Here is a 23,668-nt window from a genome sequence, read left to right as displayed (position 1 = left end):
AGCGGGGGGCTGGAAATCCTCCCCTCTCATCATTTTTTTTTTTTTTTTTTTTTAATTTTCCAAAAGAAGGAACAGAGAAGGGGGCCAGGTGAGGATATTCCCTCAAAGGCCCAGTTCTCTGTTCTTAACGCTACCTCGCTAACATGGGAAATGGCGAATAGTTTGAAAGAAAAAAAAGAAAAGTCCTTAGACATGCTCATGAATGAAAGTCTTCAAGGATGCTATGGTCATGCAGCAGACCCATGGCAGATGATACACTGGTTCCAAATAACACTTAACAACACCCAACTTACAGAACTGATCAATCGTAATTCTAGATTTTCTTGCAAAGATTGCTATGCACTAACCTTGCGTTTTGGCTAAATGGATGAGCAATAGACTGAAGCTGTAGGTAAGAACATTAGGCAGGTGTTTTAGGTATAAATATTAGAGTGAATTGGAATGATGTGGCATAGTGGGGTTGACGTGCCATCAATGGACTGAACCAGGGCATGTGAAGCGTCTGGGGTAAATCATGGAAAGTTCTGTGGGGCCTTGATGTGGAAAGGGAGCTGTGGTTTTGGCGCATTATACATGACAGCTAGAGACTGAGTGAGAATGAATGTGGCCTTTGTTGTCTTTTCTTAGTGCTACCTCGTATGCGTGCGGGGAGGGGGTTGTCATTTCATGTGTGGCAGGGTGGCGATGGGAATGAATAAAGGCAGCAAGTATGAATTATGTACATGTGTATATATGTATATGTCTGTATGTATACATATGTATATGCTGAGATGTATAGGTATGTATTTTGTGTGTGTGGACATGTATATCTGTGTAATACCTCGCTAATGGGGGGAACGCAAAAAAAGCAAAATTGCAAAAATACGGTTATTTTTTATGTAATGAAATATTGTTAAAATTGTTCTAGTACTTACTTTCTTTCATGTAATGAAATATAGTTAAAACTGTTCTAGTACTTACTCAAGTGTTGATTTCATGCTTAGTCAATGATCCATGAGTAACCTCCAAAATTTTTTTTATGTCAAATGTGCTTCCTGGTGGCATGCCATATCCCTTCATCAAGCCTTCTGGGTTTGAAGGGGTGACACAATCAAGATGGGGCTCTTTTCGCAACACTTGATCAATGTCGATGCCACTGAAAAATGCTACAGACTGTGGTAGATCCTTAAATCCCAACCTGTAAAAACCAGATTAATGCTGTTATCTTTTAACTATAATCGGGAAAGTACATTTTTATAACTAGGGATGAAATACATTTCAACAAACATTACTATTCACAAATGTTTGTACTGATGTAAAAGTTCTTGTTATTTATTATGCACTATTAACACTTAAAAGCTGAATGATCTTGCAATTTGAAATCAATATGGACAAAGAAATAAGGTCTTCAAATTTTGTTTTCAATTATGAAATGAAAGAAATACACGTAAAAATAACTGATATGTAGGAACAAGTAAGCTAACATAACTTATATGGCCTTAGTATGGTGCTAAATTAATATACAGATCTACCTGGGTCAGAGAAGTGCAACTTGACATCCAATGAAGTGCTGGTTCAATACACAGCTGTCATTAGCCCAACCAATACCCAAGTGGGTAGTACTGGTAATACACCACTTTGATCGGTAGCTGCTCACCAGCTACTACCTACCAATAATGATTATAAGACCTGAGAATGTTAAATCAATCCTTTCATTATAATTGATATACCAACCTTAGGGCAAATAATGATCGTGTAAGAAGGTTGGTGATCTGGAGGGCTAAGGCAGCTCTGTAACAATCTTCAGAAGACACCATGTATCGAACCTATAAAGGATTACTTAATTTAAGGTTTACTTGAAATAAGGTATGCAAGGTAATTCTTACATTTCTACTATATGCTCAATATTGTTTTCCAATGTACAACAAATGACTGCAGTCATTTTCAATGTTATCACTTCCTTCCATATTTACTGACTTCAAATGTATGTGCTTCTAAATGTAACACCTTCTTCACCTACCCTGAGTTACCTCCTTATGTACACTGTTTATTCCTGTCCTTAGCATCTTATCTTAATCCAGTTCATTCTATCCACTCAGACCTCTTCCTCTCTTTGATGTTCATTTTCTAATACACAAAAGCCTCCTTCACTTCATCCTTCTGTCTTTTTCTTCTCCTCTTTGATATTAAGTTTCTAATACACAAAAGCCTCCTTCACTTCATCCTTCCATCTTTTTCACAGCCTTCCCCTCCCTCCCCCTACCTCCACTCATACATATATCCTCTTAGTGTTTCTTCACTCATCCTTTCCATGTGCCTGTATCATTTCAACACAACCTAGTCAGCCCACTCAGTCTGACTGCAGTTGCCACCACACCTCTCTCTGACAGTCATCATTCCTTACAATCCATCTTACTCTATGTCCTTAGACATTTTATTTCCATCTCATCTATAATCTTTTTTTCTGCAATCAAGGCCTTAAAGCCATTCATACTAAGCTGTCAGGTTTAATATACTTCCAAACATAATGATCTTTACCTTTAAAGACACTGTTCTTTCCACATGCTCTGTATGGCATCAAGGATTCTAGCCCCCTCTTTCTCTTTATGAATCACTTCAACCCCTTATGGTTCCATCCACTGCCTTACTCCACTTACCCAGGTTTTCTCTAAACAAACTTGCACTCAAAGCTTCATTACTCTCCTTTGGTACACATCAATTAAACATTATACTTGATTAACGTTTCCTGCATCAGGTACATGTACATATCAATATATACACATACACAGACATATATATGTATATATTCATACTTGCTTGCCTTCATCTATTTCCTACGCTACCCCATCCCATATGAAACAGCATCTCTACCCCCTGCTTCAGTGAGGTACATTAACTTAGTTTTTAATATATTCTTACCTCATCATGAATGCTTATGCAGAAACGACCTGAGATTTCATACTTTGTAAACAGCCATCGCATGCATACAAGCATTATGTGAAGGTAGTCCACAGCTTGAAAACAAAGGAAAATAGGAAAACTTCAGGTATCCATTGTAGTAAAGCACTTTCAAAAATGTTACATAAAAATACAGTAATGTGATTTCTGTTCACAATTTGCTACATTCCAAAAGATGCTTTCAGCAGTTTTACCAAAATATACATATTTCTACATATTCTATCACTGCAGACCCACCAATAATACTCAATAAAGCTACAAATGACTGGTATAGCTGTGAAACTAATAAAACAACTGCTTTCTGCCAGCATTTAACAATTAGTAAGTAACTTAACAAATGCAATACTGCAAGTAAATATGTGAAAATTACTAAACCTAGGCAGTGAAATAACATTAAAATGATACGGAAAATGAAAATAGCATTAGCAATGAGAAAGGACTGCAGGGTACTAGTAACTATTAGGCAAGATGACAATATATGCAATATAATCAGGAAAGATTTGTCACTGAGCTGAACCTACACATCTCTCACATGAGCATGAAGATACAATGCATTATAAATATCACAAAAAAAAAAAAAAAAAGAAAACCAGTCAATCACATCTATTGTCCACATCTGCTACAAAGGGATGAACTTATTTTCACCTTGACTACAATTTCCAGTCTTGCCAAAATTCTTTACATAAACTTCAAAAAGGATAGCAAACTCAATTAAAGTATCATTGTAATAAGTATTTCCATGATACATGAACTTGACAACCCATACCAAAGGCAAAGCTGCATTACTAGGGCAAATAATAATACCTAAGGAATTATAAGACTATAATTTACAGTGCTCCTATGGCAGTCCACAACTCCCTTTATATAACATTATTTATGTGATAAATACCTTAAACCAAATAAACCAACTGTATTCAGGCCTACATCTTTGAGTAGCTTTCTATGTAAAAAAAACATCTGAAAGGATGGCTCTAAACTGTTTTCTACACAAAATTTATCTTTTTCTTTTTGTCACCAAAATTTTACTGTTTCAAGCAAAAAAGTGCACACTACAGCATTACCACTTTTACTCTACACACTGAACCGTATCTTTCTTGACTTCAAAGATTCTTACCAACTAATACTACCTAATGTTCCTGCCTAATGTTCCAACCTACTTCTTCCTAATGCTCTTACCCTCAACTTCAGTCTATTGCTCCTACCATTTAGCCAAAAGGCAGGATTAGTGCATGGCACGCACTGCAAGAAAATCTAGAGTTATGATGGATCAGTTGTGAGAGTTAAGTGTTGTTAAGTGTTATTTGGGACAAGAAGAGATTGTATGTTTGTGGATATAATGCTAGCAGTCTATGTGTGAGTCAGGCAGAGAACACAGCTACCAAGGTCATAGGAGTGCATCTTTACACCCACTGAAGTGTTGGCTCACTATGCAGCCGTCACTAACCCTCTCGATACCCAGGCACGTAGTATCAGTAATATACCTTCCTGGATGGATGCTACCTACCAACTTCTACCTGCTTCCAACTGTCACAAGTGCAAAATGTCTCTATTTGAGTCTGTTACTATGCAGGAGCTCCTGGTGAAGGAATACTGTACCGAATGAACTTAAAACTCACCTGAGCTCTGTACAACCCAGTTAACCCTGCTTGTCATAAATTGCTCGTCTACATAATCTGGTTCAAGAGCTCGTGTTATTCTTGCTCCAAGTACAGGTGTTCTTGGCTTCTCAGACCTGGCAATAGCTTCCAGACAGTTGAACATGTGAGATTCTGAGCCTCCAACCCAAACATGTGGCTTCTCAACAACATCAGCAAATGTGGCTTCTATGTTGTTCTGCTTTGCATGCCATAACATTTTGTTTATCTAAAAATGAAAATGACAAATTAAGCAACTCATGAAAGATAATTGTGCACTGTTAGAAACAACACACACAATGTATATTCCCTCTTTTTCCCTGTAACAGCTAGTATTTGATAATTGTATACCTTCTCTAAACATAAGTACCAGAAAAGAGGATTCTGTGAATTCTTAAATTGGTTCTAGAATATGAGACTTCAATCACATGGACATGGAGAATAAATTATGTGACAAGAGCAATGCTGGATGGGAGAGATATGAGTGAAACTGGTACATGAATAAAATTTCAGCAAAGATTGTGCAAGTAGTGTATGTATGAGAGTGAAAACTAAGTGTATGTAGGTTAGGTCAGAAATATAGAGTAGAGATGAATTTACTGTACGGTATCGTTGGAATTAGGAGGGCAGACAAAATGAAGAATGAAGATGTAAGAGGATATATGGTGTTAGGAAGTCCTCCCCGTTATCCCTGGGGATAGGGGAGAAAGAATACTTCCCACGTATTCCCTGCGTGTCGTAGAAGGCGACTAAAAGGGGAGGGAGCGGGGGGCTGGAAATCCTCCCCTCTCATCATTTTTTTTTTCTTTTTTTTTTAATTTTCCAAAAGAAGGAACAGAGAAGGGGGCCAGGTGAGGATATTCCCTCAAAGGCCCAGTTCTCTGTTCTTAACGCTACCTCGCTAACACGGGAAATGGCGAATAGTTTGAAAGAAAAAAAGAAAAGTCCTTAGACATGCTCATGAATGAAAGTCTTCAAGGATGCTATGGTCATGCAGCAGACCCATGGCAGATGATACACTGGTTCCAAATAACACTTAACAACACCCAACTTACAGAACTGATCAATCGTAATTCTAGATTTTCTTGCAAAGATTGCTATGCACTAACCTTGCGTTTTGGCTAAATGGATGAGCAATAGACTGAAGCTGTAGGTAAGAACATTAGGCAGGTGTTTTAGGTATAAACATTAGAGTGAATTGGAATGATGTGGCATAGTGGGGTTGACGTGCCATCAATGGACTGAACCAGGGCATGTGAAGCGTCTGGGGTAAATCATGGAAAGTTCTGTGGGGCCTTGATGTGGAAAGGGAGCTGTGGTTTTGGCGCATTATACATGACAGCTAGAGACTGAGTGTGAATGAATGTGGCCTTTGTTGTCTTTTCTTAGTGCTACCTCGTATGCGTGCGGGGAGGGGGTTGTCATTTCATGTGTGGCGGGGTGGCGATGGGAATGAATAAAGGCAGCAAGTATGAATTATGTACATGTGTATATATGTATATGTCTGTATGTATACATATGTATATGCTGAAATGTATATGTATGTATATGTGTGTGTGTGGACGTTTATGTATATACATAGGTATGCGGATGGGTTGGGCCATTCTTTCGTCTGTTTCCTTGTGCTACCTCGCTAACACAGGAGATATATGTGTGTATGTGTATGTGAGTGGATGGGTCCTTCTTCGTATGTTGCCAGGCACTACCTTGCAGATATGGGAAATGGTGATTAAGTATAATTAGTATCAATATAAATTGTAGATTATAAAAAGAAATGGTAGACCACAAAAGAGATGGACAGATATGGTAAGAGAACTGACTATGGCTATGAATATTTCAGATAAAGACATCAAAGAAATAATTGGGCATTGGATGCAATGGAAACATTTTGTGTTCAGAGGCCGTACGAATGAAGACATTGCTCCACTTGACAAAACCAACTTATTGTGTAAAGTTAAAAAATCACAAGCACTTTTAAAAGTGTGGAAGTCAATGTTTCACTTGAACTTACTTAGCATGGAATGAGGATGTGTATCAGTTATGTTTAGACAAGGCATGTATTTGTGATATGTGCATAATGTTTAGATGTATGTACCTGATCCATGTAATTTATTTTTCATAGATGATTATCATTTCCTGTGTTACAAGCTACAAAATACATCTACATTCATCAAAATGTAGGAAGATGTTCCTAGGTCTGATAACTAGCATTTATATGGTAAATATATGATGAACTACATCAAGGATCAATGGCAGGAATTCTCTAATAGTATGGGTAGTGTAAAACAAAACAAAGTAAAAAATCTGACAACACTAAATTTCATACTTGTAGCATCTTGCTCATTACTCCTGTCTAGGTTTAACATTCTGGGTAGTATAGCTGCTGTCTAAAATGAAGGTTTAGGAAAATGCACACACAAAGTACCTGTCTGCGGCTTAAAGCTTCTCCAGTCAGAGGATAATCCATGGTTCTGGCAAGCTGTTTTCCCTCCTGATTCAGGTACCATCCCTTTTTCCCTTTTGTAGTAGAAAATAATTCTTTGGCACGTTCTTTAGTTTCAATATCTGTCAAACTTGGGTTAAACTGCTTCAGTAGTCGTTCAAGGAAATTCAAACCAGCCCCATAAATTCGACCATAATTGATGATCTGAAAAACAGTTGTTTTTAATACTAATGTACTTCAAATGCAATTTTAGATAATTTTACTAATTTTACTTATAATGTTTAAGAAAAATGATAAGCTAATGAAATGTAATACTTTCAGATGGTTTCAGCATGTAAAAAGAATACAAGATGGGGAGTTTAAAAGGCAAGTGTATGACAATGTGATTAAGGGGATTAGTGTGAGAGGAAGACCAACTGTGATACAGGGAAACAAGAGTGGAAGAGTACTGTAAGGGAAAAAATGGTGGAAAAATGCCTAAAATGGTGTAGCATGGGAGGCATGTAAGGACAGGGATAAGTGGAGAGTCTTTTGAGGTGGCCACCCTTATGCTGAAAGTTCCCAAAGGGAACAAGTGTCAGAGATATAGACAGATAGATACAAAAGTCTAATGGTTTTAACTGACAGAGAAATATGTTTACCAAATGTGCACAAAATTAAGTATGGCAAATTACCTCTTGTCTTCACAAACTTTTTTTTCACCCTCCTTTTTCTCATTTTGAATTAAAATTTTTTTTTTTTTTTTGCTTTGTCGCTGTCTCCCGTGTTTGCGAGGTAGCGCAAGGAAACAGACGAAAGAAATGGCCCAACCCACCCCCATACACATGTATATACATACGTCCACACACGCAAATATACATACCTACACAGCTTTCCATGGTTTACCCCAGACGCTTCACATGCCCTGATTCAATCCATTGACAGCACGTCAACCCCGGTATACCACATCGATCCAATTCACTCTATTCCTTGCCCTCCTTTCACCCTCCTGCATGTTCAGGCCCCGATCACACAAAATCTTTTTCACTCCATCTTTCCATCTCCAATTTGGTCTCCCACTTCTCCTCGTTCCCTCCACCTCCGACACATATATCCTCTTGGTCAATCTTTCCTCACTCATTCTCTCCATGTGCCCAAACCATTTCAAAACACCCTCTTCTGCTCTCTCAACCACGCTCTTTTTATTTCCACACATCTCTCTTACCCTTACGTTACTTACTCGATCAAACCACCTCACACCACACATTGTCCTCAAACATCTCATTTCCAGCACATCCATCCTCCTGCGCACAACTCTATCCATAGCCCACGCCTCGCAACCATACAACATTGTTGGAACCACTATTCCTTCAAACATACCCATTTTTGCTTTCCGAGATAATGTTCTCGACTTCCACACATACTTCAAGGCTCCCAGAATTTTCGCCCCCTCCCCCACCCAATGATCCACTTCTGCTTCCATGGTTCCATCCGCTGCCAGATCCACTCCCAGATATCTAAAACACTTTACTTCCTCCAGTTTTCTGAATTAAAAATAACAAGTTTAATTCTGAGTATTGTGAAAATCATGATATTGCCCCTAGTAACCTGCCTTCTGGAGTTCAAACAACATTTGAACTTCAATCCAAATATCTAGCCAACAAAAAGGAATACCCAAACAAACATACTCTCATGACCCCATGCTCCTTTGGAAAACCTAACACTTTATTACTATCAATTTCACCTAAATCTGAAGTTTCTCTGTCAACATTTCTTCTTCTGGATACCAGCTAACCAGTATTTGTTCTAGTATCCTACTTTTTGCATGGATTAAAGTGTCTGTGATCTTTCTAAGTTTTTTCTTCACATCTCCTCATCCATATCTCTATTTCAAATGATGATATAAGCCCCATTCCAACACCAACATCCCTGATATATGCCTCATTGACAGTGAATCTCCAAACTTTGATCTCATCTGGCTCAAGATTCCATGTCATCTGCATGAAAAGCTTTATTATCCAGCATCCAACTAGCTAGAGGGTTGTTTTATTCAGACTTTCCAATATCTCCTAATACTGGAACATGTTGTAGGATGAAATCCATTATCTTATTCATTTTGGACAACCATTCGAAGCTTCCTGAAAGTCTGAACTGCTGCACTCGTTCTATGCAATGCTGTTAAGTACTTGTGTACAGGCTTATTTTCAAATATTTCTACTTTCTGCAGTTATGATTCAAGAAAACACATCAATAGACAAAAAAAAAGCCAAACCTAAGTGAGTCGTATCAACACTTTCAGAGAATTTACTAGTAAAACTTGTAAATGGATGAATAATGCTGAAAAGAAAATCGATTTAATAATAGAAAGCAAAGGTGGTTCATCAACTCCTGTAATGGGCTCATAAAGAACAACTGTAAGGTTAAAGACATTTTCAAACACCTTCAAAAACTCAATAGCAAAGGGTTAGAAAAGGACAACTAAGTGAGCAATTAAAAGGTTTAGTATGTTGGTTCTACTAACCTTAGCATGATCACGTGATATCCCAACGCTGTTCGCTGTACGACTGTGCATGTCTGTTCCATCACTCTTTTTACCTTGCAATGTCATCCACCCTAAAGCTGTAGCTCCATGTTCTCCAGAAAAATAAGCATCACCAAGCACAGCAGCAATCCATAATTCTTGAGAGTCTACATCAGCACCAACAAATTTATAACCTGCAATAGTTAACAGTGTTTATGGAACTTTTACAATTTCACTTTGGGTACCTACTCTTGTATATATGTATATGTCTGTGTATGTGTATGTCTCAGTATGTGTATGTATATGTATATGTGTATATGTTGATATGCATATTCATATGTGTATATTCACTCACACACACACACAAAGCAAAATAAATAAATAATTCATTTATCATACTTTGTTGCTGTCTCCTGCATTAGCGAGGTAGCGCAAGGAAACAGACGAAAGAATAACCTAACCCACCCACACACACATGTATATACATACATGCCCACACACGCACATATACATACCCATACTTTTTTTTTTTCTCCAAAAGAAGGAACAGAGAAGGGGGCCAGGTGAGGATATTCCCTCAAAGGCCCAGTCCTCTGTTGTTAGTGCTACCTCGCTGAAATGGCGAACAGTTTGAAAGAAGAAGAAGAAATATATATATATATATATATATATATATATATATATATATATATATATATATATATATATATATATATATATATATTTCTTTCTTTTTAAGAAATAAATAAATATATATATATATATATATATATATATATATATATATATATATATATATATATATATATATATATATAGGTATGTATATTTGCGTGTGTGGACGTGTATGTATATACATGTGTATGGGGGTGAGTTGGGCCATTTCTTTCATCTGTTTCCCTGCGCTACCTCGCAAACGCGGGAGACAGCGACAAAGCAAAAAAAAAAAAAAAAAATATATATATATATATATATATATATATATATATATATATATATATATATATATATATATATATATTTTTTTTTCAAACCAGTCGCCATTTCCCGCATTAGCGAGGTAGCGTTAAGAACAGAGGACTGGGCCTTTGAGGGAATACCCTCAACTGGCCCAATTCTCTGTTCCTTCTTTTGGAAAATTAGAAAAAAAAAAAAAACGAGAGGGGAGGATTTCCAGCCCCCCGCTCCCTCCCCTTTTAGTCGCCTTCTACGACACGCAGGGAATACGTGGGAAGTATTCTTAATCCCCTATCCCCAGGGAATATATATATATATATATATATGTGAGAAACTGCAGAAGCTGGTGACTGAGTTTGGTAAAGTGTGTGAAAGAAGAAAGTTAAGAGTAAATGTGAATAAGAGCAAGGTTTTTAGGTACAGTAGGGTTGAGGGTCAAGTCAATTGGGAGGTAAGTTTGAATGAAGAAAAACTGGAGGAAGTAAAGTGTTTTAGATATCTGGGAGTGGATCTGGCAGCAGATGGAACCATGGAAGCGGAAGTGGATCATAGGGTGGGGGAGGGGGCGAAAATCCTGGGAGCCTTGAAGAATGTGTGGAAGTCGAGAACATTATCTCGGAAAGCAAAAATGGGTATGTTTAAAGGAATAGTGGTTCCAACAATGTTGTATGGTTGCGAGGCGTGGGCTATGGATAGAGTTGTGCGCAGGAGGATGGATGTGCTGGAAATGAGATGTTTGAGGACAATGTGTCGTGTGAGGTGGTTTGATCGAGTAAGTAACGTAAGGGTAAAAGAGATGTGTGGAAATAAAAAGAGCGTGGTTGAGAGAGCAGAAGAGGGCGTTTTGAAATGGTTTGGGCACATGGAGAGAATGAGTGAGGAAAGATTGACCAAGAGGATATATGTGTTGGAGGTGGAGGGAACGAGGAGAAGTGGGAGACCAAATTGGAGGTGGAAAGATGGAGTGAAAAAGATTTTGTGTGATTGGGGCCTGAACATGCAGGAGGGTGAAAGGAGGGCAAGGAATAGAGTGAATTGGATCAATGTGGTATACCGGGGTTGACGTGCTGTCAGTGGATTGAATCAGGGCATGTGAAGCGTCTGGGGTAAACCATGGAAAGCTGTGTAGGTATGTATATTTGCGTGTGTGGACGTATGTATATACATGTGTATGGGGGTGGGTTGGGCCATTTCTTTCGTCTGTTTCCTTGCGCTACCTCACAAACGCGGGAGGCAGCGACAAAGCAAAAAAAAAAAATAAAAAAAAAAAGATATATATTTGGACGATTTTTACAGGGAAATAATGCAAATGACTGGGAGATGTATAAAAGAAAGAGGCAGGAGGGCAAGAGAAAGGTGCATGAAGTGAAAAAGAGGGCAAATGAGCTGGGGTGAGAGAGTATCATTAAATTTTAGGGAGAATACAAAGATGCTTTGGAAGAAGGTAAATAAAGTGTGTAAGACAAGGGAACAAATGGGAACATCAGTGAAGGGGGCTAATGGGGAGGTGATAACAAGTACTGATGATGTGAGAAGGAGATGGAGTGAGTATTTGGAAGGTTTGTTGAATGTGTCTGATGACAGAGTAGCAGATATAGGGTGTTTTGGTCGAGGTGGTGTGCAAAGTGAGAAGGTTAGGGAGAATGATTTGGTAAACAGAGAAGAGGTAGTAAAAGCTTTGCAGAAGATGTCTGCTATTTCCTGTGTGGGCAAAGTAGAGTCAAACACAGATGGCAGAGCCTTAGAGGGAAATATCCTCACCTGGCACCTTGCTCTGTTCTTTCTTTTGTAAAGTAATACCAGAAGGGAGGATTTCTAGCCACCTGCTCCCGCCCCTCTAAGATGACTTCTATGACATGCAGGGCATACATGGTCAGTATTCTTTCTCCCCTATCACCACTGTGACCTACTGCAATATATATATTGAGTGACCAGGGCCTGAAAATGCAGGAGGGTGAGAGGCGTGCAAGGAATAAAGTAAATTGGAACAATGTGGTATACCGGGGTTGATGTACTGTCAGTGGACTGAACTAAGGTATGTGAAACGTCTGAAGTAAACCATGGAAAGGTCTGTGAGGCCTGGATGTGGATAGGGAGTTGTGGTTTCACTGCATTACACATGACAACTAGAGACTTAGTGTGAAGAAATGTGCCCTTTTTTGTCTGTTTTCCTGGCGCTACCTCACTGAAGCGGGGGGCAGCAATGCTGTTTCCTATGGGGTGGGGTGGCACCGGGAATGGATTGAAGGCAAGCAAGTATGAATATGTACATGTGTATACATGTATATGTCTGTGTATGTGTTATGTATGTATATGTTGCTATGTATATGCATACATATATTCCCTAATCTGAGCCAGGTACCCATTTTATCGACCAACTCCTAGGAGTGGATCAACATCTGGGCTGACTATGGACTGACTGCTGCAAACAGGATTCGAACCTATGCACTTGAACCTAGGTAGTCTGTGTATGCGTCAATAACACTAACCAGTACACCATAGAAGTTCATATATCAAGTTTTTTTCTAAACGTTTGTATAGATGTTAGTGAGCATTTTGTTTACTTCTCCAGGTAGCACACTGAATAGTTTTTCCTATCTTTTATGGTGGGCTCTCACATACTTTTGTTTGATACCTTTTTGATATACATTCCTTGGTGTCCTTGCAGAATCAATAACTTTGTTTCTTCCTTATTAACAGGGTTTTATCTTCACAATACTGTCTTTTAACCTATCATTTGTTGCATGTGTATCTTTCTCTTCTTCCAAGTCTGAAAAGTTCAAGTCCTTTCAGCCTCTCATGATAGTTCATGTGTGGCATCATCTAAATCTTTGTCCTGATTTACTTCTGAATTCCCTCTAATGTTTCTTTTTGTTAGTTTGGTTGGTACCCATACAATAAAACAATAGTCAATTTTGCTTACGTATATTTATATCATTTTCATTCATAGTTTGCTGTCTTTTTAGTGACAGTTTTCATTAACACACAGTTCATTACTTGAACCAATAATGTCTTTTAAACACTTTAGAATTCTAGTTTCTCATTTATGATGACTCAGATCTCTGCTGTTTGTTTCATCTTCCAACACCATGTTAAATCTCTAAATGTCATCATTACTGCATTGTTGCGTTCAATTCTGCCCATTTGCAAATTATCTTTAAGTCAATTCCTATCACTTTTTGACTGTCTTCTCATCATGTCATTTTGCTTACTCTAGTGTCTTCAAGAAAATACCTGACTATACTTTCTTTTACTTATCTGGTAATGTTTGACATTATTACTACAAAGAGAACTAAGGCTAAAACCATTCCTAGTAGCATCCCTGATAAAACATCAGAAATGGTTCTGCTTGCTACTGCAATAAAAACTCAGTTCATCTTCATATCATGTCACACCCTCAATGTTTCATTTGGCTACTTTATCTATTAAAATTCTGTGGTACACATTCTCATATGCCTCCTGAAATCAGAGAAATATAATGTCCATTTTCTTTTCCATAAAACTTACATATATGCCACTGTTATGAATTTCTATACCTTTTCCTGGCACAAATCCATGATGGCCTTCACTTATATATTTGTTTTTGACTACATATTCCTGAATGTATCTTTTTTCACTCTTCTAATTTTCAACTTCCTCTGACATCACACTTTTCATTACTGTATGCTCATGTTTACTACCCTCAGAATCACTATTGTGACTAAGTTATTGAGAGCTGTTATTTTAGGCATTAATATTCATATTCTGTTTACAAAACTGATGTCCATTTCCAACTGTATAGCTGCATATGAGAGAAATCAAACCAGATGTGGTGAACTTTGGTTTAAGTAGGTTAGCCACATAAACAAGAAACCACACACACTGGATCCTGCATAAAGTGAAGAAGACCTGCCTTGTCATCCTCAGAATGGTCATTGGCTAGTGCTAATTTCAGCATTAATCACCATTCTTCTCAGTGCAATTTACAATGTCCTTATGACATTTTCATCTGGAATAATGTCAAGTGTAATCAAAATAATAAAAATTATCATATGATGTTAGACTAGATAACATTAGACTAGAGAACTCATATGAGGCTGCAATCTATCCTGTGGTCACCTTGCTGACAAAATGATGTTAAATTTAGCAATGATGATTATGTAATCCATCGAATATAAGTGATAGAAGTAAATCTATGGTCACCCTTCTTAGGAATGGGATGTATCAAAGCATGTTTCCAAGGAGAAGGAAAAGATTTGATTTTCAAGCAGAAACAGAAAAGACGAGCAAGCACAGGAGCAAGTTCAGAGGCACACTCTCAGTACATGTAGATGGATGCCATCAAGAACCATACATCAGCATAAATGCACTTAAAAAACATTCTTGTAAACTGAGTGTCTCCAATCTACCTTTAAAATACTTCATCAAAAGTCTTAAATGTTACCTGGGGGGGCTTCAACCATGGCCTTAAGCTCTGAGCCAATGCGATCGGCATATGCATTTGATGCTGTCATCCAGGTGCGTTCAACAGCACGTCGAGTGATCGTTCCTGCAGTAACTGCCATTGGCAAAATTATTCCATATTTACCATCACTTTTATATCCATCTGTAAAAAAATATGAAGATATAAAAGAACATAATAATACGACAAAAGATCAGAGTAATCTTGTAAAAGTAGATTATGAAGCATAAAAACAAATTCTATTTCTTAGGAAGAGCCCTAAATGTATCTGAGAAAGCACTTTCCCTATGGGGAATTAAAACACTGTATCAACTCCCAAAGTATAGTCTATTCAAGATGATTCATACCCTTTGATGATTATAAAATATCTGAGGCCAGGAAATGCCTGTTCATAAAACTTGACAACTAAATACCTATACCTGACTCATGACAAGGTTATGTTCCTGAAAGACATATTATGAGTCAAAATATTGTAAGTTGAGTAATTGAAACCTATGTTTTAAGGGGGTTCTGTTCCTGAACAAAACTTTTCCCCATCTAACTCTTATGGATGTACTATGCCTAAAACAATTCATCTCGACATCAATGTACCAAATTCTGTCACGATGTAACTTAGACAATATTTAATAAAAAATCACTGAAAAGGATGATATGGGCTTCAGGTGTTGCTATTCTGAGTAATGGACTGAGGGTAATTAAGAGTCAGAGGAAGGGGTATCCGGCTTGTCTAAATCACCCTTTGAATTATGTGATTCAGCAACTTTTGCCATATCACAGGTAAAGCTGACAGTATCTAATGGAAACTTATTGAAAAACATGGTGATGAAGCATTAGGTGGTGGTGGAGTGGTATGAGAGAGAGATAGAGAGAGAGAGAGAGAGAGAGAGAGAGAGAGAGAGAGAGAGAGAGAGAGAGAGAGAGAGAGACTATGATTGTCTATGTCATCCCTTGAATTAAATGATTTCAGTGCATTATACATGACAGCTAGAGACTGAGTGTGAATGAATGTGGCCTTTGTTGTCATTTCCTAGCGCTACCTCGCGCACATGCAGGGGGAGGGGGTTGCTATTTAATGTGTGGCGGGGTGGCGACGGGAATGAATAATGGGCAGACAGTATAAATTATGTACAAGTGTATATATGTATATGTCTGTGTGTGTATATATATGTATACGTTGAGATGTATGGGTATGTATATGTGCATGTGTGGATGTGTATGTATATACATGTGTATGTGGGTGGGTTGGGCCATTCTTTCGTCTGTTTCCTTGCACTACCTCGCTAACGCGAGAGACAGCGACAAAATATAATGATAAAAAAAAAAATAACAAATGTTGCCTTGCTTGAGCAATCAGTTCCACAGAACAAAACACCCCACAACAAAAATATCAACACAAGAGCAACTGACACACACTAAATGGACTTAGAAATGATACCAGTTTCGGACAAGAAAAAAGATCCCTTGGCATCCTCTACAAAGAGATCTGCTCCACCTCAAACTATGCTTCACCGATCCAACTAAAACCACTCCTTAACTAACCACCAACCACAACTAGAAGCAAAAAGCCTAGCTCTGTCTCACATTTCAGCAATCTATACCCACAAATCCCCTACTACCAACAGACACAATACTGACAAGCCACATACATAATGAGCTGAAAAGACCCAACAGGCACTAAACAGCTGTCCACCTAACTCAGTCTTAAACAACATCCCACAGGACATAAATCCATCTGAGACTACAATGCCCATACATACATGAGTTTCACTCGCCTGTTTATGCTCAGGACATCACCCATCCCTACAACACTACAAACACCAATTCAACAAATCCAAAGAAAGACCTTTAATGTCCATGATGTAATTACAACAGACATTGTGCACTTACTGCTCAACTGCCCTACACTCTCCCCACATAGATAAGCACACATCACTAAACTTTATGACATATGGTCCTTCTGGTGGATATACAGAGTTGCATAGATACATAGACCACACAGACCCAAGGTCCAATCAAGGGGGTCTGAGGTCCCTTCACTCCTATGGTTTTGATACCATGTATACCACTTTACCAACTATTCCCAACACCTACAGGTTACAGTAAGAGAGTCCTCTCATATGCAGATGACCTCATAATCACATCACAACATGACACTAATCATGCAACAATAAATAAGCAACATCATACATTTCCAACATTCCCTCACTCAGAATGTCTGTATTCCCTACGAAATCAACTGTCACCTCCTCAAACCTAGGCAGATAGGAGATACGAATCAAATCTCCACATTCTTGTAAACCTGGTTGATCAAGTGCCTCCACTCAACAGAGCAACAACCATACTTGGTATCACATATGACATAAGACATCTATTTCTCAAAAGTCAAGTACCAACATAAAGGTCTTAAACACACTACACTTTCTCAGAACACTTACTGGCATCAGCTCTGGACAAGGAAAGAATCCCTTACTATCCTTTACAAATAGTTCATACACTCCACCCTAAACTAAGCCTCACCTACCTGGTCATCATCCTGCCAAAACAAACATTACAGAAATACAAGTCACATAAATCAAGGCCTTTGAAATAATCATTGGCTGTCTAGCCACCATAACTGCTCAACACTTACACAATAAAACAAAAATACTTCCAATACAATCTCACTCACTCAACAAAACTCCTTATTAAACTGGGCATCACATACAACACAATCTCACTCACTCAACAAAACTCCTTATCAAACTGGGCATCACATACAACACAATCTAACTCACTCAACAAAACTCCTTATTAAACTGGGCATCACATACAACATATAACATTCACTCCCAATACCAAAAACATCAACAAAAAGACTTGAAACAAACATGCTAAAAACACTAACTAGAACATATTTTTTGGACAAAAAAAACGATCCTTCAGTAACCTTAACAAACAATTCATCCAATCCATCTTAAACTATACCTCAATTGCCTGGTCATGCATTGTGTTGAAAGCAAATATGAGAAAGGTGCACCCCACGCAAAACAAAGCACAAAGAACTATCACTGGTTGCCTAACAATGACAAATGCTCAACACCTGCATGACAAAGATAAAATACCTCCAATACAATCTTACCTCAATATGCTTTGCACTCGGCTCTTTGCAACAGCAGTTGACTCTTCCCATCCAAAACAAACTACATCCAAACACCAATCCCCAAGGAGAAATAAAAACCTTACACCTGTCCCATACTTTGATGACCTATACTCAAAAGTCCTCCCTCACCCAACAAACAAAACAATGACAAAACATATACACACCAAAATGACCTAATGTGCATTAAATAATCACCCTCCCAACCCAAGCTTAAACACCACCCTACCAGACATACACCCATTTGAAACTACACTCTCCAGACATGTATTAGTTATCTTTTTTTGTATGTGTTCTAAACATCTCCCATTTCTCCAACACTGCAATCACTGATTCAACATTATACCCCTCATGCCCAAGATTCCTCATGTGTTAATTCATGAATGACACACACACACACACCTCACCATACTTTTTGACTGTTCCTGCCTGGTGGATATGGGCACGTTCCTGACTCTTACAGTGAGGCCCACAGAGGAGCCTGGGACAAGATGCTACAGGTAAATGCATCCCATTCCATACATGAAACTTACTACAAACAAGAACAGAGCCTAGATCTACAAAATAAGTCTCCTCTTACAGCAATTAGTATGTGTCAGGGTCATGCAAACTGGTTTAACTACTGCATATATGATATTGTTATACTCTTCCAATACTAATCTTAACCTTAAAAGAGTGGAGATACAATACATTACGTAACTCAGGAATAGAAACACCAATGGGAGTTAAGTAAAAGGGCATAAAGAGAAAGTACATGGATATGTGATTCTTAGGAAGGCTACAATTATAGCAACTAGAAGTTCATTAGTTAAGTTTCTTCTTAGCTCATTACCTGCTTTAGTTACAGAATGTGGTAGACATGAATGATCATTCCAAATAACCATTTGGGAGAGTATGCGATCCCGATTGTTTTTCCAGTAAGATATTGTCTTGGTAGTCTTCAGTACAAGCTCTGCAATGTCTCCAAAGTGGCTACTTAATGTCTTGTCCTCAAGTTTACTTAAAAAATCCTTGGCCAAAGGATTTCCAACACGATTTCCAGTTCCATCTTTGTGTGGTAATGGAACAAAAGCCACACCAGGGATACCAATGTTTAAAAATCTTTGTTCATGCTTGCTTATTTGCTGGGAAGTATGACCATTCTGATTATCATTTTCAGATACAAGTAATTCCAAGTTTTCATCTATTCCTAATAAATTGTATCTTTTTGCTTTCTTTAAGTCTGTTTGCTCCTTAATGTTACCTTTATCAGAACATGCTTCATACAAGGCTTTCACAGGGAATACTGGCATTTCTTTGTCATTGCTATCAACTGAAGGAATTTCTGGATGTGGTATTTCACTCACATTCGAGTACAAGGGTTTCAGGTATCCCCATCCATACTGCCTCTCATAATGAAGGGGAAAACCATCCCAGGTTAGTCTTAACAGCTTTGGTACTATCTGTAGTCTTGTACTCATATTTTCTGGTTCAGGAGAACCTTGCTTCTCACCAGTACGTGCACAGAGCTTTCTGTACCAGTTTGGATATCCAGGTAACTTCTTTACTTTTCCTTTGGGTTTTGACCAATCAAGGCTCCACAACCAAAGATCTTCTTCATATTCATTTTTCTCCATATACTTAAGAGCTGCCTGAGCCTGCTTCACCAGCTCCTCATTCAACAATCTTTCTACATGATTGAACTCTGATTCTGCAGCTCTAATATATTTGTTCCAATTTTCTGTAACTGGAAGGAAAGTTAACCCCATTTCCAGCATTCCTGCAAAGGTAACAGGATGAGGGAATCGTTCAAAAAATAGTGGTAAGAGTTTGACTAAGACCATATGAGTTACTTTTACATCACTACTACAGTAATTCATAAGTTCCTGAAATCTATCACGGATGTCCTTTAAGGTGCCATCTACAAAAACATTTCGAGTGCTTTTATCAAGATTTTCCTCTGAGTGGCAATAAAATCTGTAAACTTCATTTAAACTATTCTCACATCCAACAAACATCCATGGCAGCTTTATTTGATTTTTGCTATTTCTATTCTTCATCAACAATGCTCGCTGTTCTGAGACTAATCCACTGACAGCTATATGTAGTGACATGGTATCAACAAAGCGTAATGGAGTTCCTTCCATTAGATATTGTTCACGGACTCTAATTCGGTCATAACTCACATTGTGACCAACGACCACACGAGGAACTCCTGAGCTTTTGATATTCATAGATAACATATTGTCAGATGTTTCAAGAGGAATCAAGTCCTTTACACCAATATTACCTCCATGTTCATGATGAGGGTAAATGAGGTAATTGCTGCACCAAGAGTACCAATACTTGTCAGACACAGCAGTGGCCAAAGTTGGTTGATTTCCCTCTTTCATGCACACCTCCACATCAAAGACAATAGCATGACAGTCTGGGAAATCCACTTGTGTGTAGCTACCATCAGAATTGTATCGAGTCCAACCTGGAGCAAACTGCCACTTATTGGGTAAATTTGGTAAGTCTTCAGCTACCAGCTGATTGAGCAATATCTTATACGAACCACATTGCTCCTCTGCAACAATACGGAAATGTTGGTCTATATCTTGGTCCTCAAGTGGAGGCAACTTGAAGTCATAATCTGGTAGGACAGATGATTTTTTGTTCCATAATCCATGGGCTTGCAAATGTTCTTTACTCCTCTGAAGATCCTCCTCTGCCTCTTGAGGATCCTTTGGTGTAACCTTGCTAAAAATCTGATTAAAAAGCTGAGTGGAAACATTCTGTATACCTAATGGATTTTTGCGCTGCATATCATGCCTTATGGTTGGATCTGAAGGTACAATTTTACAACTCTCTAAGTTATCAATATTTTCTGTGACATTTGTATCCTTTTCTGTCACTTTTGAGACTGTAGGGATATATTCATTTTCTCTTGGTAATACAGAATCATCCAGATCACACTCTGATGATTTACCATATTGGTTTAGATCTGTACAAATCGCTTTGTCTGCAATCAGAGAATATGTATTCTTAGTCATTGGGTCCATTTTACAGATTATTTCACTAAGTCCTTCTCTATGTTCTTTTTCATTCTTAAGAAAGACAATTTTCTTTCTGCTCCTTGGAATATCTTTTGACTGTGATCTTTTCCTTTTATCGGTGATCTTGGCCTTATGCTTTTGTTCATATATTTCTGTTTTTCTGGTGACATCTAACTTCTTTGAATGCAATTTCTTGGATTTTAAACTGGCAGGGTTGTCAACATGGTCAACTCTGAACAAATCTTCCTGAACACTTTCAAGTACCTCCTTTACAGATATGATCCCAATATCTGGAGCTTGGCCAGGTATATCTCTGTTGCTGGACTCATCTGCAGGATTCTTAGTATGACTGGAAATATTTACATGCGTTGGGTCATCCCCAAAAGTCTTGTATACTGAATTTTGTCTGATATTTTTTTTTATTTTGCTAATTTTTGGAGAAGAAAAGGGTAAATGACTTGTATGTGCATCAGGAAACTGATTGCACTCTTCAAGATCAAGATGATTTTCATCATGCATGGCTTTATCCAATATCTTTTTATAGGTGGATTTACATCTCTGTACGATGAAGTGAAGCTTCATGTAACTCAAAGGGTGCCTGACTTCAGCTTGAATCCTTGGTAAGCATATCATACAATACACTGAGGATGAAAATTTTCTTAAATGCAATCCTGTAGCAAAGATGTTCTTTCCCATCTTAACCTGAAAAGAAAACATTTAGATTACTCACAAACAATGATATCTGAATAACCAATAACATCACATTTCAAAACCTTTTACAGCATCCCATATTAGATTTGCCAAAAAAATGGGGATTTGGTTCCCTGGCTATATGGCAGCAACTGTAAAAAATTAAAAAAAAATCTAGTGGAAATATATGTACTGACATTTATGTGTACTAAGGAAGTGTAAAACAGGGCCTATCATCAAGTTTCTTGTTCATCATTTTCAAAGTATCATCCACAACTTGGTGACAGTGAGGAAGGATAGGGTCAGGGGACCTGGGCACAGAGCCAACTTTGAGGGGGTTAAGTAAGAATGACTATTTGACTGGTTTAACCCAAACGTTTTCTACATTCGATCACGGAAATGGGAAAAAGCTCTCTGATGATTTCCTATGAACTTTGTGAAATCAAAATCTATTATTTGCTCATAAATCTGATGTTCATATGAATCTCAGTTACTACAAAAAGAATTTTCTTAAGAAAAAGTTGATACGTGCAATATTAGAATGGCACAAGAAAAATAATAAAAAAAAATCACATATTACCTTATGACTCATCATTGCCAGTACATTGGCAAAATAATCACTGCCTATACTTAAAGCAACATTTTCCTTAATCTTCAAAGCCCTCCCCACTTTGTAGGATTCACTTAAGATTATACTGTACAGGACACTGACTGGATATGGAAGTAATTCTTTCCTCAAATATTTCTCATTTCAAATAATTACCAAGAAAATTATTGGCTACACCTTCTTGCTTATTCTAGTATCAGGGTATGCTCTTCCTTTGGAGCACTGATTAATTTCAATAAAAGTGATAGGTATATATATGGGTAACAAGTACTATGCGTATCAAACACTACAATGGCCAACTCTACTCTCCCTTAAGTCTCTTTGCTACTGAATTTACTCTACCTATTGTCCTTTCCTGGCTAACACTGGGATAAACAAGAGTTTGGCTTAGATAAGACTGTAAAAAACTTGATAAATCTAACAAAATCGTATAAACAAAGTAAGTTTGAAAAATGTTTGACGGTGCCACACATTGTAAAAATAACCACAGCCGAAAACATATACTGGTCTATCCTATGCATATATTTAAATTCCTTACTTTCCCAATAATAAACCAAGTTTGGCTTACAGCATGAGCTCTTATGAACACTGTTTTGGTTAACATGTACTAGAGTTTCGAGAGTAAGATAGTTAAAGTCATCAGAGATGAGAACGAAATAACGTACGATCTTCATGCTATTGATATGTAACATGATCATTTACGCTCAAAGATAAATTACATAATATAATATTCACCTCTAATCACCTGTCACCTGCGTTTTTCAGTATCATTGCGTTATTTATCTTATTCCAACGCAACCCTCAACCTACAATGGTAACACCATACACAGTTGTTTGTTAACATTTTAACAGGATAACATTACGGTCCTTATGTTTTCTCGTACAATAGTAAGAAATTACAACCATAATCTTGAAATTCAATACATATACACTATTATGATGTTTCTCTGATACAAATATCTCTCAGGGAAACAGACCTCTGGACAAATGAAGTTCTTTAGTATTTCTTAGCCATATTTTCTTTGTATCCTAATATTTTTATGTCTTTCTTCTTAAATGTCAACACCTGTTTCTATATAGCAAATTCTTTCACGGCCGAACATTCGCACTTGGAGGTCCTAAATTATGGGTACGTATATAGTGACCCAAGGTTACCTTTATGACGTTGCCATTGACTGGGTAACAGCCTGTGACCTCACTTGACATGATAATCCTCGGAAGGGAGTGTTTGGTGGCCGACCCTACACATCTGCACCTGCAGTATTATTCCCTGACTACTCTACACTCGATGTCGACAGTAGCAGAT

The 23,668-nt window shown here is 37.8% G+C and overlaps 1 protein-coding gene across 3 annotated transcripts; it reads right to left on the bottom strand.

Annotated features, from left to right (window-relative positions):
• Positions 1–923: 923 nt before the first annotated feature.
• On the bottom strand, positions 924–23,619 carry LOC139763404 (DNA polymerase subunit gamma-1-like). 3 transcript variants are annotated; one of them, XM_071689412.1, is made up of 9 exons: positions 23,518–23,619; positions 18,881–21,767; positions 14,895–15,056; positions 9,515–9,708; positions 6,997–7,218; positions 4,554–4,800; positions 2,899–2,993; positions 1,714–1,805; positions 924–1,177 (listed from the first exon to the last, which is right to left on the bottom strand). In XM_071689412.1, the coding sequence occupies exons 1-9, from the start codon at positions 23,566–23,568 to the stop codon at positions 961–963; spliced, it is 4,167 nt and encodes a 1,388-aa protein (XP_071545513.1). In that variant the 5' UTR covers positions 23,569–23,619; the 3' UTR covers positions 924–960. The 3 variants fall into 3 exon arrangements, with proteins under 3 accessions (XP_071545513.1, XP_071545515.1, XP_071545514.1); XM_071689414.1 differs by lacking the exon at positions 23,518–23,619 and adding an exon at positions 23,098–23,217; XM_071689413.1 differs by lacking the exon at positions 23,518–23,619 and adding an exon at positions 22,931–23,019.
• Positions 23,620–23,668: the final 49 nt, after the last annotated feature.

The sequence above is a fragment of the Panulirus ornatus genome, chromosome 47 (genome assembly GCF_036320965.1).
Source record: "Panulirus ornatus isolate Po-2019 chromosome 47, ASM3632096v1, whole genome shotgun sequence".
In the NCBI taxonomy this organism is placed as follows: Eukaryota; Metazoa; Arthropoda; class Malacostraca; order Decapoda; family Palinuridae; genus Panulirus; species Panulirus ornatus.
Note: the sequence above shows the minus strand (reverse complement) of the source record. Positions and strands in the feature narration are given on the sequence as shown.